The sequence below is a fragment of the Cnephaeus nilssonii genome (assembly GCF_951640355.1).
Source record: "Cnephaeus nilssonii genome assembly, chromosome: 2".
Lineage (NCBI taxonomy): Eukaryota > Metazoa > Chordata > Mammalia > Chiroptera > Vespertilionidae > Cnephaeus > Cnephaeus nilssonii.
Window position 1 is genome coordinate 32789605 of NC_137073.1, and position 15393 is coordinate 32804997.

At 41.9% G+C, this 15393-nt stretch overlaps 1 protein-coding gene across 7 annotated transcripts in view; it reads right to left on the reverse strand.

Annotated features, from left to right (window-relative positions):
- The window catches only part of GTF2I (general transcription factor IIi), a 146249-nt gene that overhangs the window by 115686 nt on the left and 15170 nt on the right, over positions 1-15393 (reverse strand). For all 7 annotated transcript variants that reach the window (XM_079786626.1, XM_079786625.1, XM_079786629.1 and 4 more), the window contains exon 2: positions 3022-3125. In XM_079786626.1, the coding sequence (XP_079642752.1) occupies positions 3022-3125 (104 nt within the window). The remainder of the gene's footprint in view (positions 1-3021; positions 3126-15393) is intronic.

Consider the following 15393-nt stretch of genomic DNA (forward strand, 5'->3'; position numbering starts at 1 on the left):
GTGTAGGCCAGGCTGAGGGACCCCCACCCCTGAGTGCAAAGATTTCATGCACCGGGCCTCTACTAGATTTATAAAACATCAGATTTAGGTATTTTTTGACACATTGAAATTAAATATTGTAAGTAGGAGGAAGCTATGCATTTTCTTCTTTTTTTAAAAAAAAATATCCTTATTGATTTCAGAGAGGAAGGGAGAGGGAGAGACAGAACTATCAATGATGAGAGAAGAATCATTGATTGGCTACTTCATGCACACCTCCTACTGGGGATCGAGCGTGTAACCTGGGCTTGTGCCCTGCGGGGAATCAAACCATGATTTGTTCATAGGTTGTAGCTCAACCACTGAGCCACACTGGTGGGCAGAAGCTATGTATTTTCTGTGTTAAGTGTTAACTGGTATTAGATAGTGTTTAACTTCACAGGTCTCAGTATGACATAGCTTGTAGATTCTTTTTTGTTTTCCCTTTAGAGCAATTCTTTTTTCTACTATTTAAGAATTTAAAAAAGTATTTCCTTAAAGAAAGAAATTTTAGAATGGTTAGTGGATATTTACTGTTATTTTCTGAGAATCACTATTTATCCTTGTGATCATATAATCAACCAAATTTGGCACGTAATGTTAACCTTTTGCACTCGGATGATAAAGGAATCGAGAAAAAATCGAGTGCAAAGGGTTAAGTATGAATTAAGAGATTAAATCCTATTCTGTTGATACTAAGTTATTTTCTTTCCTACTAATCTCTACATAGAATAACATAGGGTCACATAGGATCCGTTTTCTTCCACCGAATATCTTTATAGTTTTCTTGTCTTTGGTAGTCACTTTATTTATTTATTTATTAGATATATTTTTTATTGATTTCAGAGAGAAAGGGGGAGGGAGAGAGAGAAACGTCAATGATGAGAGAGAATCATTGACCGGCTGCCTCCTGCACGCCCCACATTGGGGATCAAGCCCGCAACCCGGGCATGTGCCCTTGACCAGAATTGAACCCAGGACCCCTCAGTCCACAGGCCAACACTCCATCCACTGAGCCAAACCAGCTAGGGTGGCAGTCACTTTATTATTCTTAGCTTTTATTTACTCCACATCAGCAGGGTAAAAGTATCTCTCCTTATATTCCTAGTTGAATATTATGAAGTATAATTACAGGTGTACTAGAGGCCTGGTGCATGAAATTCATGCACGTGAGGGGGGGTGGAAATCCCCTCAGCCCAGCGTGTACCCTCTCCATTCTGGGACCCCTCGGACATCCCTGTTACAATCCTGGACTGCTGGCTCCTAACTGCTCACCTGCCTGCCTGCCGGCACCTGATCGCCCCTCACTGCCCCCCCTGCCAGCCTGATCACCCCTAACTACCTCTGCCTGCCGGCCTGCTCGCCCCCAACCACCCCACCCCCGGCTGGCCTGGTCACCCCTAACTGCCCTCTGATGCTGTCCAGGTCGCCCCTAACTGCACCTCGCTGCCAGCCTGGTTGCCCCTCAATGCCCCGCCCCCGCCGACCTGGTTGCCCCTAACTGCCCCCCCCATGCCGCCTTGGTTGCCCCTAACTGCCCTCCCCCCCCCCGCCGGCCTGGTCGCCCCTTACTGCCTCCCCTGACAGCCTGACCACCCCCAACTGCCCCCCTCTGCCGGCCTGGTCGCTCCACGCAGCCTTCTATTTGGTCGTTTGGTCGTCCCTCACTGCCCCCCCTGCCGACCTGGTCACCCATGCAGCCTACTGTTTGGTCGTCCATCCAGTTGTTCCGGTCATGACAGCCCCTGGCTTTTTATATATTAGGGTTAGGATAAGTTGACTTCATTCTTCCGTTGGTCTATACGTTTCTTTGATGTAATCCTTAGACAGTACATGAACTTTGCTTTGCTGTTTCATAAATACTGGCTTTGGTGACAGGGCTTTCCAAATAAGAAGGTGGATAGTGCAATAAAAATGCACTGTCATTTATCACAAGGCAAGTAATATACTATTACAGGTGAGCAGCTAAAGTACATCTCATATAAATGTAGTGTAACAAAATTATAGTACAGCATGATTCTTCCTACTAGGAACAACTTTTGTTTCACCTCTAGGTTGGAAGTTCTCTACTATGGCTTTATAATACTTCAGAAAATTTCTGATCATTGCACTAAGTGTAACATTTATTTAAGATGATAATTTATTACTTATTTATTTTAAAATATATTTTTATTTTTATATATATGTTTAGACTTTATAGTTTTATTCTTTTTAAAATTTCACACATTGGTAATTCTTACTACTAACTAATTAATTAAGGGAAAGATAAAATGTGCATATTTTTTACATTCAATTTTGAATATTTAGTGTTTTTTTCAGTTTTTTATTTCATGAAAAAATGATTTTAAATATAATAATCTTACTGCAATAAAACTTAATATCTCAAGAAAAAGAATTTAAAATATGATAATGTTACATGCAATAAACACCAATTATACAAGAAAAATGATCTTACATACAATAATATTACATGCAGTAAACATTAATATTTCAAGAATAAAATGATTTTTAAGTATAATAATATTACTAAAACTGTATTTACTTTCATAGTCAATGTTTTTCATGTCTCTGATTCTATTCTGAGAAAGTCATTCAAAAAATTCATATAAAGAGCCCTAGCTGATTTGGCTCAGTGGATAGAGCATCAGCCTATAGACTGAAGGGGGCAGCTGGGGGGCTACCAGGCCGGCAGGGGGGCAGTTAGGGGGCGATCAGGCAGGCGAGCGGTTAGGAGCCAGTGATCCCAGATTGCAAGAGGGATATTCGACTGCCGGTTTTTGCAGTCGAATTTTGGGATCAGGCCTAAACCGGCAAAAGGAAATCCCCCGAGGGGGTCCCTGATTGGAGAGGGTGCAGGCCAGGCTGAGGGACCCCACCCCCACCCCTGTGCACAAATTTCGTGCACCAGGCCTCTAGAATGTTTTATAAGAACAAATCAATCTCATCCACAAGTCAAATCTTATCCAAACATGGAAAGGTTATAGAAGTGTAAAGCCATCTCACCATGGACTCAAGAGCAGACATAAGAAACGTCACCACCATTCTGCTCTCTGAAGACTCTTCATCTTCAACCGGCAGGGCAGACATTGCTACTTGGGCCATGATCCCTGTGCAAGATAATTAAGAAGAAAGTGAGTAACTGAAATACAGTGTCCTGCTAAACGTAAGGTCTTCCACAAACTGCTTTCATTTATATCACATAGGAGAAAAATAAGGCTCAAATACCAAGTATTATTTGCCAAAAACTCCTATGGCATAAAACAGAGCTTCTATCTCATAACTTTCCATCTAGTTTTATTTCCATAAAATTAGGTCAGCATCATCCCCCAAAATAAATTCCGAACCAGTTAAAATTCTTCCAAGTAAAAGGAAGAAAGATACATGTCACAACCTAGTTGTAGTTTATAAAATTACATCATAGGAAACAGATGCAAAATTCCCTTTCTCCCATATACACACTGATTATAGAAAAGAGGGGGTAAAGTAGACTGAAGCTGGATGAAGATCAGTTCTTCTTTCTTACTGAAGAGGAAACAGGTTGCAGGACAAATGTCATCTACGATTTCTTTACAATACAGCATATTATTCTCATTAGAAAATATTTCCTGATATTCTGATCAATCAGCAAAAAGCCTCAACTGAATTTCAAGCACTATAAAAATATAACACATAAATATTAAATAGTAAGTGCTGACAAGGATGTGGAAAAATTGGACCCCTGTGTATTGCTATTAGGAATGTAAACTGGTACATCCATTGTAGAAAACCATTTAGTAATTTCTAAAAAATTTAAACAAAATTACCACCCTGTGAGAGTGGCTCAGTGGGCTGAGCATCCTGTGCATCAAAAGGTTGCCAGTTCAATTCCTGGTCAGGCACATGACTGGGTTGCAATTTTGACCCTCTCCGCCTTCTCCCTTCTCTCTAAGCTTGTCCTAGGATAAGGATTAATAATAATAATAATGGTAAATTTAAAAAAAACACACACACAAAATTACTATGCTGCAGAAATCCCACTTCTGGGTGTATACCCAAAAGAACTGAAAACAGAGACTTGAACAAATATTTGTATACCCATCTTCATAACAGCATTAGTCACAATAGCCAAAAGATGGGAACAACCCAAATGTCCATTGTCAGATAAATGGATAAACAAAATGTGATCTACAGATGAAATGGAATATAATTCAACCTTAACAAGGAATGAAGTTCTGATACATGCTATAGGACATAGATGGACATTGAAAATATTCTATTTTTAAAAATAAATAAGTAAAAAATAAGAAGAAACTATTATTCTAAGTGAAATAAGCCAGACACAAAGGGACAAATACAGTTGTCAATGACTAAGGGGAGGTGGTAATGGGGAGTTACTACCGGTATTTAATGCATATAGAGTTTCAATTTGGGATGGTAAAAAAGTTCTGGAGATAATAATGGTGATGGTTGTATAATAATGAGAATGTACTTAATGCCAGAAATAGTATATTTAAAAATGGTTAAAATGGTAAATTTTGATATCAAATTAAAAAGCAAAAACACACCTCATAAGACACTCTAATGCAAAATCTAAAGCAAATTTTTAAAAATTCTCATACTAGTCCTGGCAGGTGTGGCTCAGTTAGTTGGAGCATCGTCCCATGGACCAAATAGTCTCATGTTTGATACTTGGTCATGGCACATACCTAGTATGCAGGTTCAGTCCACATTCAGAATATGTTCAGGCGGCAACCAATCAATGTTTCTCTCTTTCTCTCTACCTCTCCTTCCTCTCTCTCTAAAATCAACTTTTTAAAAATTAAGGACTAGAAGTATAAATGGGAATTCTAGAAAACACATCTATATATATTTAATTTACTGAGTACCTGGGTATCCCTTAACTGAAGCCCCAATATTCCAGAAAACATACAGAGCTGTTAACATGAAAATCATTTTGGTTAAAAATGTACCTGAATCTTTTCCCTATTTTTAAACAGGATGATCTATTTCCTTATTATCAAAAACTCTCGGGGTGGAAACCAAGATGGCGGCATAGTTAAACACCTAAACTGCAGCCTCGCACAACAATTTCAAAAATACAACTAAAAGACAAAACAGACATCATCCAGAACCACAGGAAAGCTGGCTGACTGGAAATCCTACAACTAGAAGGAAAGAGAAAACCATAAAGAAAATCAGAGGAGCTGTAAAAGCCTGAGGTACGGAGACACAGGCGTGCGCGTGCGGAGAGGATGGAGCCAGAGAGGACGGGGCAGCTGAGTGCCTGGCTGGCGTTCTCTAGCAGGAAGGAGATAAAAGCTCCAGACTGCGCTGAACCCCAGCTCCGACTGCACTGAACCCCAGTACCGGGAAAGACCCTGGGGACCCAGGCTCATATGGGGGGGAATCTGGGCTGTAAGGCGGAAACTCGGGAGCTGCGAAAGGCAGAGCTCCGGAGGCACGCACGTGAATGCGCGCAGAGGACAGACTATTGACTGTGCCGCTGAATTGCCCTAGTGGAAAGGAGACAAAAGCTCTGGACTGCACTGAACCCCAGTTCCAACTGCACTGAACCCCAGTTCCGGGCGAGAATCTGGGAATCCAGATTCATTGGGGGAGAAACTAGACTGTTTGGCAGCAGGCGAAACTCCAGGAAGCCTTTCTCTCAGAGGTGCTTGCAGCTAGTACTGAGGGACACTGAGACCCAGGAACCTCATAGGGCGGGGCTGACCCTGAAACTCCGCCCCATCCAAGCTGAGCACAGAGGCTTTTACAATTTTGCAAGTCTAGTGGAATAAGGCTGTCTCCCGGCGTAGACACAGCTGATCCTCACAGCCAATTGGCCTGGAGGTCAACTCCTCCCACTGATACCAACAACAATCAAGACTTAACTACAACAAGGCTGTACACACAGTCCACAAAAGGGTGCACCAAGAGTGTCCACCTCAGGTAACTGGGGAGGCCGAGCCACTGGCCCATATAGGACAACTAGCACACAAAGCTACCCTACCAACTCAGGGACGCAGCGAAAATGCGGAGACAAAGAAACAGATCAAAAACCAAAGAAATGGAGGAAAACAAACAACTGGAGATAGAGTTCAAAACCACGGTTATAAGGTTTTTCAAGAATTTCCTAGAAAAGGCTGATAAATTTAGCGAGACCCTCGAGGATATGAGAGAGACCCTCGAGGATATGGAGAAGAACCAACTAGAAATTAAGCATACACTGACTGAAATAAAAAATATTATACAGACACCCAACAGCAAACTAGCGTAACGCAAGAATCAAGTCAAAGATTTGAAATACAAAGAAGCAAAAATCACTCAACTGGAAAAGCTAAAAGAAAAAAGAATCCAAAAATTTGAAGATAGTGTAAGAAGCCTCTGGGACAACTTCAAGCATACCAACATCAGAATTATGGGGGTGCCAGAAGAAGAGAGAGAGCAAGATACTGAAAACCTATTTGAAGAAATAATGACTGAAAATTTCCCCCACCTGGTGAAAGAAATAGACTTACAAGTCCAGGAAGCGCACAGAACCCCAAACAAAAGGAATCCAAAGAGGACCACACCAAGACACATCATAATTAAAATGCCAAGAGCAAAAGACAAAGAGAGACTATTACAAGCAGCAAGATAAAAATAGTTAATTACCTACAAGGGAGCACCCATACGATTGTCAGCTGATTTCTAAACAGAAACTATGCAGGCCAGACAGGAGTGGCAAGAAATAGTCAAAAGTGATGAATAGCAAGAACCTACAACCAAGATTACTCTACCCAGCCAAGCTGACATTCAGAACTGAAGGTCAGCTAAAGAGCTTCACAGATAAGAAAAAGCTAAAGTTCATCAACACCAAACCAGTATTATATGAAATGCTGAAAGGTATTCTCTAAGAAGAGGAAGAAAAAGGTAAAGATAAAAATTATGAACAACAAATACATATCTATCAACAAGTGAATCTAAAAATCAAGTGAATTAAAAATCTGATGTACAGAATAAACTGGTGAATATAATAGAATCAGGGGCATAGAAAGGGAGTGGACTGACAACTCTCAGGGGTAAAAGGGTGTGGGGGGTGCGGGAAGAGACGACAAAAATCGTACACCTATGGATGAGGACAGTGCGGGGGAGGTAAGGGAAGAGGGTGGGATGGGAACCAGGTGGAGGGGAGCTATGGGGGGAAAAAAGAGGAACAACTGTAATAATCTGAACAATAAAGATTTATTAAATTTAAATAAATAAATAAATAAATAAAAACTCTGATCTGCCGAAACCGGTTTGGCTCAGTGGATAGAACGTCGGCCTGCAGACTCAAGGGTCCCAGGTTCGATTCCGGTCAAGGGCATGTACCTTGGTTGCGGGCACATCCCCAGTAGGGGGTGTGCAGGAGGCAGCTGATCGATGTTTCTCTCCCATCGATGTTTCTAACTCTCTATCCCTCTCCCTTCCTCTCTGTAAAAAAAAAATCAATAAAATATATTTTTACAAAAACAAAAACTCTGATCTATTTCCCATCTGCTACCACGTGAATTAACTGCTAGACTAGAATTAGGCATCAACATATAATAAAGTATATACACTGAGGAAATAAAAGTTAATAATAGCCCCGGCCAGTATGGCTTAGTTGGTTGAGTATTGTCCCATGCACCAAAAGGTTGCCAGTTCAATTCCCAGTCAAGGCTGGTTCAATTCTCAGTCAGGGCATATGCCCAGGTTTCAGTCTTGATCCCCAGTAGGGGACAAGTAGGAGGCATATTTCTCTCTCAAATTAATGTTTGTCTCTCTTTCGCTCCTAGGTGCACAGGACAACGCCCAACCAACTAAGCAACACCAGCCAGGGCTGTATTTCTTAATAATCTAACTTTTCCTTTAATTCTCCAGCAAAAGAAAAAGGAAATGTGTTCTCATTATACAAATGCAATGACTTGTCAAGGTCATTACCCTAGCAAGTTTGTCTCAGTGGATAGAGCATCAGCCTGCGGACTGAAGGGTCCTGGGTTCAATTTCAGTCAAAGGCCCATGCCCGGATTGTGGGCTCAACCCTCAGTGGGGGCATGCAGGAGGCAGCCGATTGATGTTTCTATCTCTCTCTCCCTCTCCCTTCCTCTCTGAAATCAATAAAAATATTTTTAAAGTTATTTTAAATTTGAGGCCCATGCTAAAAACAGCTTCTTCTACCTGCCTGGGATCACCATAATCCCAGTTCAAGGATTCAGGTTCCTTGGACCACCAAGGAAATGTTAACCCAGAACACAAATGGGGATGTAGGTTGGTTTAATTATCAATTAGTACTCCTCTTTTTGCACTCCCCATTTATTGAAGAGAAGGATCCCTATATGACCCCTGAATTTTGTACAAATTCTGAACTTTGATTTCTAGGACTCTCATCTCACAATGTTTTCAAAACTCAAGTTCATGTCCAGCCAGTATGGCTCAATGGCTGAGCATCGACCTATGAACCAGGAGGTCATGGTTTCATTCCTGGTTAGGGCACATGCCTGGGTTGCACACTCAATCCCCAGTGTGGGTATGGGTGTGGGGCATGCAGGAAGCAGGCAATCAATGATTCTCTCTCATCACTGATATTTCCATCTCTCTCTCCCTCTCCTTCCCCTCTGAAATCAATAAAAATATATTAAAAAATAAAAACAAAACCACTCAAGTTCATGTGGTGAAACTGGCAAACGCCCACAGGACAAAGGTAATTCTGAAGTCTAGTATCAGAATTCCCATTTTTCTTTTAATATTAGCCTTTTCACATTATCCCTCCAAAATTTATCTCTATTTTATAAACTTTTTGGTATTTTTACAAACATTTTGCTTTATAATTTTATAACATACTTATGAGTTCCACCAACTCCAGGAACGACACCTTATATTCTTTATTCTCAAGAACAAGTTATGATTTAGCCAGAACTAGTAGATTACAAGGTTACAAATTCTCAATTCAGACCATCTCAAGTAAAGAAAGGAATATTTATTGGTGTGTTTATTCATTTCACTTTAAAAGTTGCACTGCTAGACCCAGGAACATAAGACATCATTAGAGTTATCTCTATTCCCTCCCTGTGGACCTGCCTCACTTCTTGAGCAGATGGGTTTCTTCCCTAAAACAGAGATACAGACACATGGTTCTTTAAGTTTACCACATACCTGTACTATAATCCCAGAGGCAACAGACTATCATATATTCCTGCTACTGTTTGCACAAAGGTTTTAGGGGTTTGTGTCACAAGCTTATCCTACCCAAGCTCAATTAACTATGACTAGTCAGAAAAAGATTACCTGGGATACACTGTGATTAGCACTACAGCTAGAACCACATGAAATAGGAAGATAGGCAGCTACTCAAAAGGCAAAGCAGGACACTTAACTGGAGGAAAGAGATGAGAAAAGCATGCCAGGAACACAAAACATAACAGTTACCTGAGTCTGCTATATCTTTCAATTCCCTTAATTCTTCCATTCTGGATATTTATCTTTTGTGACCCTAAATTTGATTTTAATACTTTTGTGAGTTTCAAATATGAACACATTGCACTGTTCCAGTTTCATTTCCTTATCTTTTATCCTTGTCAACTATTGTTTCATAGATGCGATGGCCTTCTTTTCTTTCTGAAAACGGACTCCAGCCCTTCTTTAAAATCTTCTTGAGTTTCTTGTTGGAGATCCATTTCAGGGATTAGGTTTATCTGTGTCTTTACTATTCTGTTCTACCTCAAAATATGCCAATAATTAATTCCACATAAATTTTTTCATTTGCCCATACTTCTGCTTTGAATTTACTGATCCTTGTTGTTAATACTATATAGCAAAATAACAACAATTATAGTGAGTAGAAGAGAACTCTTGGAGATTTTCACACACACCATTATCACTCTAACAAAACAAAACAAAGATGTTCTTAATATTTTTTATTATGCTAATCTCTAAAATATTACTAAATTTTCAACATATATCTGCTTCCAAGTAAGATTCAGGTGAGACTGGTAAGTAGGAGGTACCATCACCATGATCTTGTTTTTTTTATTATATTCATGTCCTTTTTCTTTCCTTGTGCTATTACGTTGTTTTCAACAAACATCTTCCCATTTCAATTTTATAACATGCAATCTTAGATCAAGATATTTAAAAAAAGATATTTTAGTGCAGTTACTTTGTCCTATTAATTTAATAATGGGAAGCCCAACCCAGAAAGATTAGCCATCTTGCTTAGGTAATACAGTTAATTTTATAACAAGAGACTAGAATCCTATCTCAAAACTAGAGGCCCGGTGCACGAAATTCGTGCACCCTCAGCCCAGTCTGCACCCTCTCCAATCCGGGACTCCTTGGGGGATGTCCCAGGGATCGGGCCTAAACCAGCAGTCAGACATCCCTCTCACAATCCAGGACCGCTGGCTCCTAATTGCTCACCTGACTGCCTGCCTGATTAACCCTAACTGCCCCCCCCCACCACCACCAGCCTGATCACCCCCCCACCACCACCAGCCTGATCACCCCTAATTGCCTCTGCCTGCCAGCCTGGTTGCCTCTCACTGCCCCCCCCCCTCCGCCAACCTGGTAGTCCCTCACTGCCCCCCTCTGCGGCCTGGATGCCCCTCACTGCACCGCCCCCCCTCCCCCCCCGCCGGCCTGGTTGCCCACGCAGCCTTCTATTCCATCGTTTGGTTGTCTCTCGCTAACCCCCCTCCCAACCTGGTCACCCCAAGCAGCCTGCTATTCAGTCATTTGGGCGTCCCTCACTAACCCCCCTGCCGGCCTGGTCACCCCACACAGCCTGCTGTTCGGTCGTTACTGTAAGGGCGTCCTGACCAACTTGCATATTACCCTTTTATTAGTATAGGTATATATAAAAGCCTAAGCAACCGGTCGACCAAACAACCGATCAACTGGTTGCTATAATGCGCACTGACCACCAGGGGGCAGACGCTCAAAGCAGGAGCTGCCCTCTGGTGGTCAGGGCGTTCCCACAACGGGAGCGCCGCTCAGCTAACCAATGGGTGCCAGACATTGGGCTCACGGCTGCAGAGGCACTTGCCTCTCCCGATCGGGACTGGCTGGGCGCGAGCCCACAGGAGGTGCAGCGAGGCTAGGATAAGCGGGAGCGGTGCAGCACCAGGCCCGGGCTCAGGCTCCTCCCCGGCCGCCTGCCACTTCAAGCACTACTATATCCCTTGGGGGATGTTGGGCACCAGATCCCCACAGGCCTGTGGGGATCGGGCTGAATCCAACAGTCGGACATCCACCAAGGGGTCCCAGTTTGTGAGAGGGTGCAGGACAGGATGAGGAACCCCACTGGTGCATGAATCCATGCACCGGGCCTCTAATCTAGTATTTAATAACAGAATACAGCCCTAGCCAGTTTGGCTCAGTGGATAGAGAATTGGCCTGTGGACCAAAGGCCAATTTGATTCCTGTCAAGGGCACATACCTCAGTTGCAGGCTCCTCCCCAGCCTGGCCTCTGGTCAGGGAGTGTGCAGGAGGCAACCAATCAATGTGTTTCTCTCACATCGATTTTTCTCTTTCCCTCTCTTTTCCACTCTAAGATATCAATGGAAAGAGACAGAAACATCAATGATGAGAGAGAATCATCAATGAGCTGCCTTCTGCACACCCCATACTGGGGATCAAGCCCGCTACCCAGGCATGTGCCCTGACCAGGAATCAAACCCTGACTTCCTGGCTTAAGGTCAACACTCAACCACTGAGCCATGCCGGCAGGGCAAGACTGACTTTTTAAGACAAGAATTTTAAGTTTTTATAGCAGGCTATGCTTACATTTATCTTAAGATACTAAATTCTATCTGCTGAAATAAAGCTGGTAATTATGTCAATAAAAACCAAGTGATCCCTCAAAAAGAAACAAAATATACTCAAAAGGTTAAGATTTGAAAGTATTATTAATACTTAAAAATTTATACCCTTCTCGACCCCATTTCCAAAAATTTTGAAAGAGCTAACAGCAATAGATTTCTAAAAACATTTTTATTTATATATATATATATATATATATATATATATATATATATATATATATATATTATTTATATATATACTAGAAGCCCGGTGCATGAAATTCGTGCACGGCGGGGGGTTGTCCCTCAGCCCAGCCTGTACCCTCTCCAATCTGGGACTCCCAGGATCGGGCCTAAACGGGCAGTCAGACATCCCTCTCACAATCCAGGACTGCTGGCTCCCAACTGCTTGCCTGCCTGCCTTCCTGATTGCCCCTAACCGCTTCTGTCTGCCAGCCTGATCACTCCCTAACCACTCTGCTGCCAGCCTGGTTGATGCTTAACTGCCCCCCTGCCAGCCTGTTTGCCCCCAACTTTCCTCCTCTGCCAGCCTGGTCACCCCTAACTGCCCTCTCCTGCAGGGTTGATCACCTCCAACTGCCCTCCCTTGCAAGCCTGGTCCCTCACAACTGCTCTCCCTTGCAGGCCGGGTGCCTCCCAACTGCCCTCTCCTGCTGGCCATCTTGTGGTGGCCATCTTGTGTCCACATGGGGGCAGGATCTTTGACCACATGGGGGCAGCTATATTGTGTGTTGCAGTGATGATCAATCTGTATATTACTCTTTTATTAGATAAGATAGAGGCCTGGTACAGGGGTGGGGGCCAGCTGGTTTGCCCTGAAGGGTGTCCCGGATCAGGATGGGGTTCCCTTGGGGCATGGGGCGGCCTGAGCGAGGGGCCTGTGGTGGTTTGCAGGCCGGCCACGCCCCCTGGCAACCCAAGAGGAGGCCCTGGTATCTGGAATTTTATTTTCCTTCTACAATTGAAACTTTGTAGCCTGGAGTGGAGCCAAGCCTGCTGTTCCCTCCAGGGCGGCAGCCATTTCTGTGGCAGTTAATTCACCTTCTACAATTGAAACTTTGTAGCCTTAAGCAGAGGCCTGAGCCTGGCCAGGGTGTGCAGAAAGCTTTGCTTCCCCTGTTGCCACCGGCAACCCTGGCCTGCTCTCTCAAGCTCCATTCTGCCACCATTTGTTTGAATTTGTTTACCTTCTATAATTGAAACTTTGTAGCTTGAGTGGAGGCTTAGGCCTGCAACGGCTATGGAAAGCTTGGCTTCCTCTGTTACCTGGGAAACCTTGCTCTCTGTGGCTGTAGCCATCTTGGTTTGGGTTAATTTGCATACTTGCCCTGATTGGCTGGTGGGCGTGGCTTGGTTGGTGGGCGTGGCTTATGTAGCAGAGTGATGTTTAATTTGCATATTACCATTTTATTAGAGAGGATATTTTTTTTTAATTGATTTCTTACAGAGAGGAAGGGAGAGAGATAGAGAGTCAGAAACATCGATGAGAGAGAAACATCGATCAGCTGCCTCCTGCACACCCCGCACTGGGGGTGTGCCCGCAACCAAGGTACGTGCCCTTGACTGGAATCAAACCCGGGACCCTTCAGTCCGCAGGCCGACGCTCTATCCACTTAGCCAAACCAGTTTCAACGATTTCTAAAAAATTTAAGCCTGGTGAAGGTAAGAATGACAAAATAATAAATGAGGCCAGGGAAAGAGGATTTTCCCAATTCAAGGATCACGTGTTCAATTCTGAACTTTACAGTAGCCAAAGCAATGTCCTTGAAAGACAAATAAAAAAAAAACTTTTTCAGCTATTCAGGAACACCCACACTTTTCTTGGCATTACAGTATAAGAGAAAATTTTTGCAAATTTTTGTAAATTGTACATTTAAATTGACAATCCAGATTTTTAAAAAGCAGCAGCTTGTCCTGCCAATAGACAAAGAATGTGTCCATTTGACCTTACTCCAAGTTTAAAAATCATTTGGTATTAGAAAAGCTGGATGACTTGTTCTATTTCTAACTGTATGAACTGGAAGCAGAAATGAAAATCAAGTAATTATGATTTAGAAATCCATCTTTATTTTTTTAAATGTACTATTCCCAGAAGGCAGACAACAGAGCAAAGCTATTATGAACTCAATTTTGGAATCAGGCCAAAGTTCTAAATTCAAGTTCTATCTCCAATACTAGATATGGCTGACCTTGGAATTCTTTTTTTTTTTTTTTTAATCGTTTCTATTGATTTTAGGGAAAGAGGAGGGGGCAGAGAGAGGAAAAAAAAAACATATCAATTGGCTGCCCCCCATACACGCTCCAACTGGGAACCCAAAACCTAGATATGTGCCCTGGCTGGGAATCAACTGGCAATCTTTCAGTGCACAGGATGACACTCCAACCAACTGAGCTACATGGGTCAGGGCTGACCTTGGGATTCTTTAATCCTAAATTTACCAGTCTAGAAAAAGACAGTAATATGTACACTTAACTCACAAGGTTGTTATCAGAATTTATTTACTTTTTTTTTGGAGGGGGGGAGGGGGAAATAAAGACAACTTTATTATAAACTGGGGTATTAGGCCCAGCCAGCGTGGCTCAGTGGTTGAGCATCAACCTATGAACCAGGAGATCACGGCTTGATTCCTGGTTAGGGCACATGTCTAGGTTGCAGGCTTGATCCCCAGTGTGGGGCATGAAGGAGGCAGCCAATCAATGATTCCCTCTCATCATTGATGTTCCCATCTCTCTCTCCCTCTCCCTTCCTCTCTGAAATCAATAAAAATATATTTTAACAAAAAATAAAAAAATAAACTGGGTAATAGAAGACATTAGGATATTATTAATTTTGTTAGTTGTGATAACATTCTTGTGATTATGTTAAAAATGTGTTTATTTTTTGGAGATGTACACTGACATGGTTAGGAGTAGATATTCAGAATGTATTTAGTACTGAGTACTTCACACAAGCATTCAGTAAATTTTTAAAATTCAGTAAGCATTTAAGATCTTATTAAAATGGTTATTTTAAGAACACATTTATATTTTTCTATTGATTTACATATAAAATCTGTAAATCCAAATTTGATAAAATGAAAATTTCCCAACTAACTGCTTTAATTATCACTACTAAATAAAATATCCTATTTTCTGATGGGGCGGGAAAAATAATCAGAAAAGTGTTAAAATAAATCAGTGGGGGTTTTTCGTATTTATTTTTACTTATTTATTTTCCCCAACTTTATTGAGATATAATAGATACAATGTTGTGTAAGTTTAAGGTATACAATAAATCACTACTTTGAAATAAAGTACGTACACCTTTTAAAGCATGCTTGTGCAACCATGAAAATTTGCTTACATCTAATATACTCCTTAGACATTGTTTTAAAATTTAAGTTAAAGTCACCTTACTCCAAATATCTAAAAAAAATTAACTAGACTGAATATATAAACTAAACTAGTCTTTATCCTGAAGCTCTCAACAAAGAAATCTACCTAATAAAAGAGTAACATGCTAATTAACCGTACCTTCATGACACCCACCAGCCAATCAGGAGTGAGTATGCAAATTAATCCAACAAAGATGGT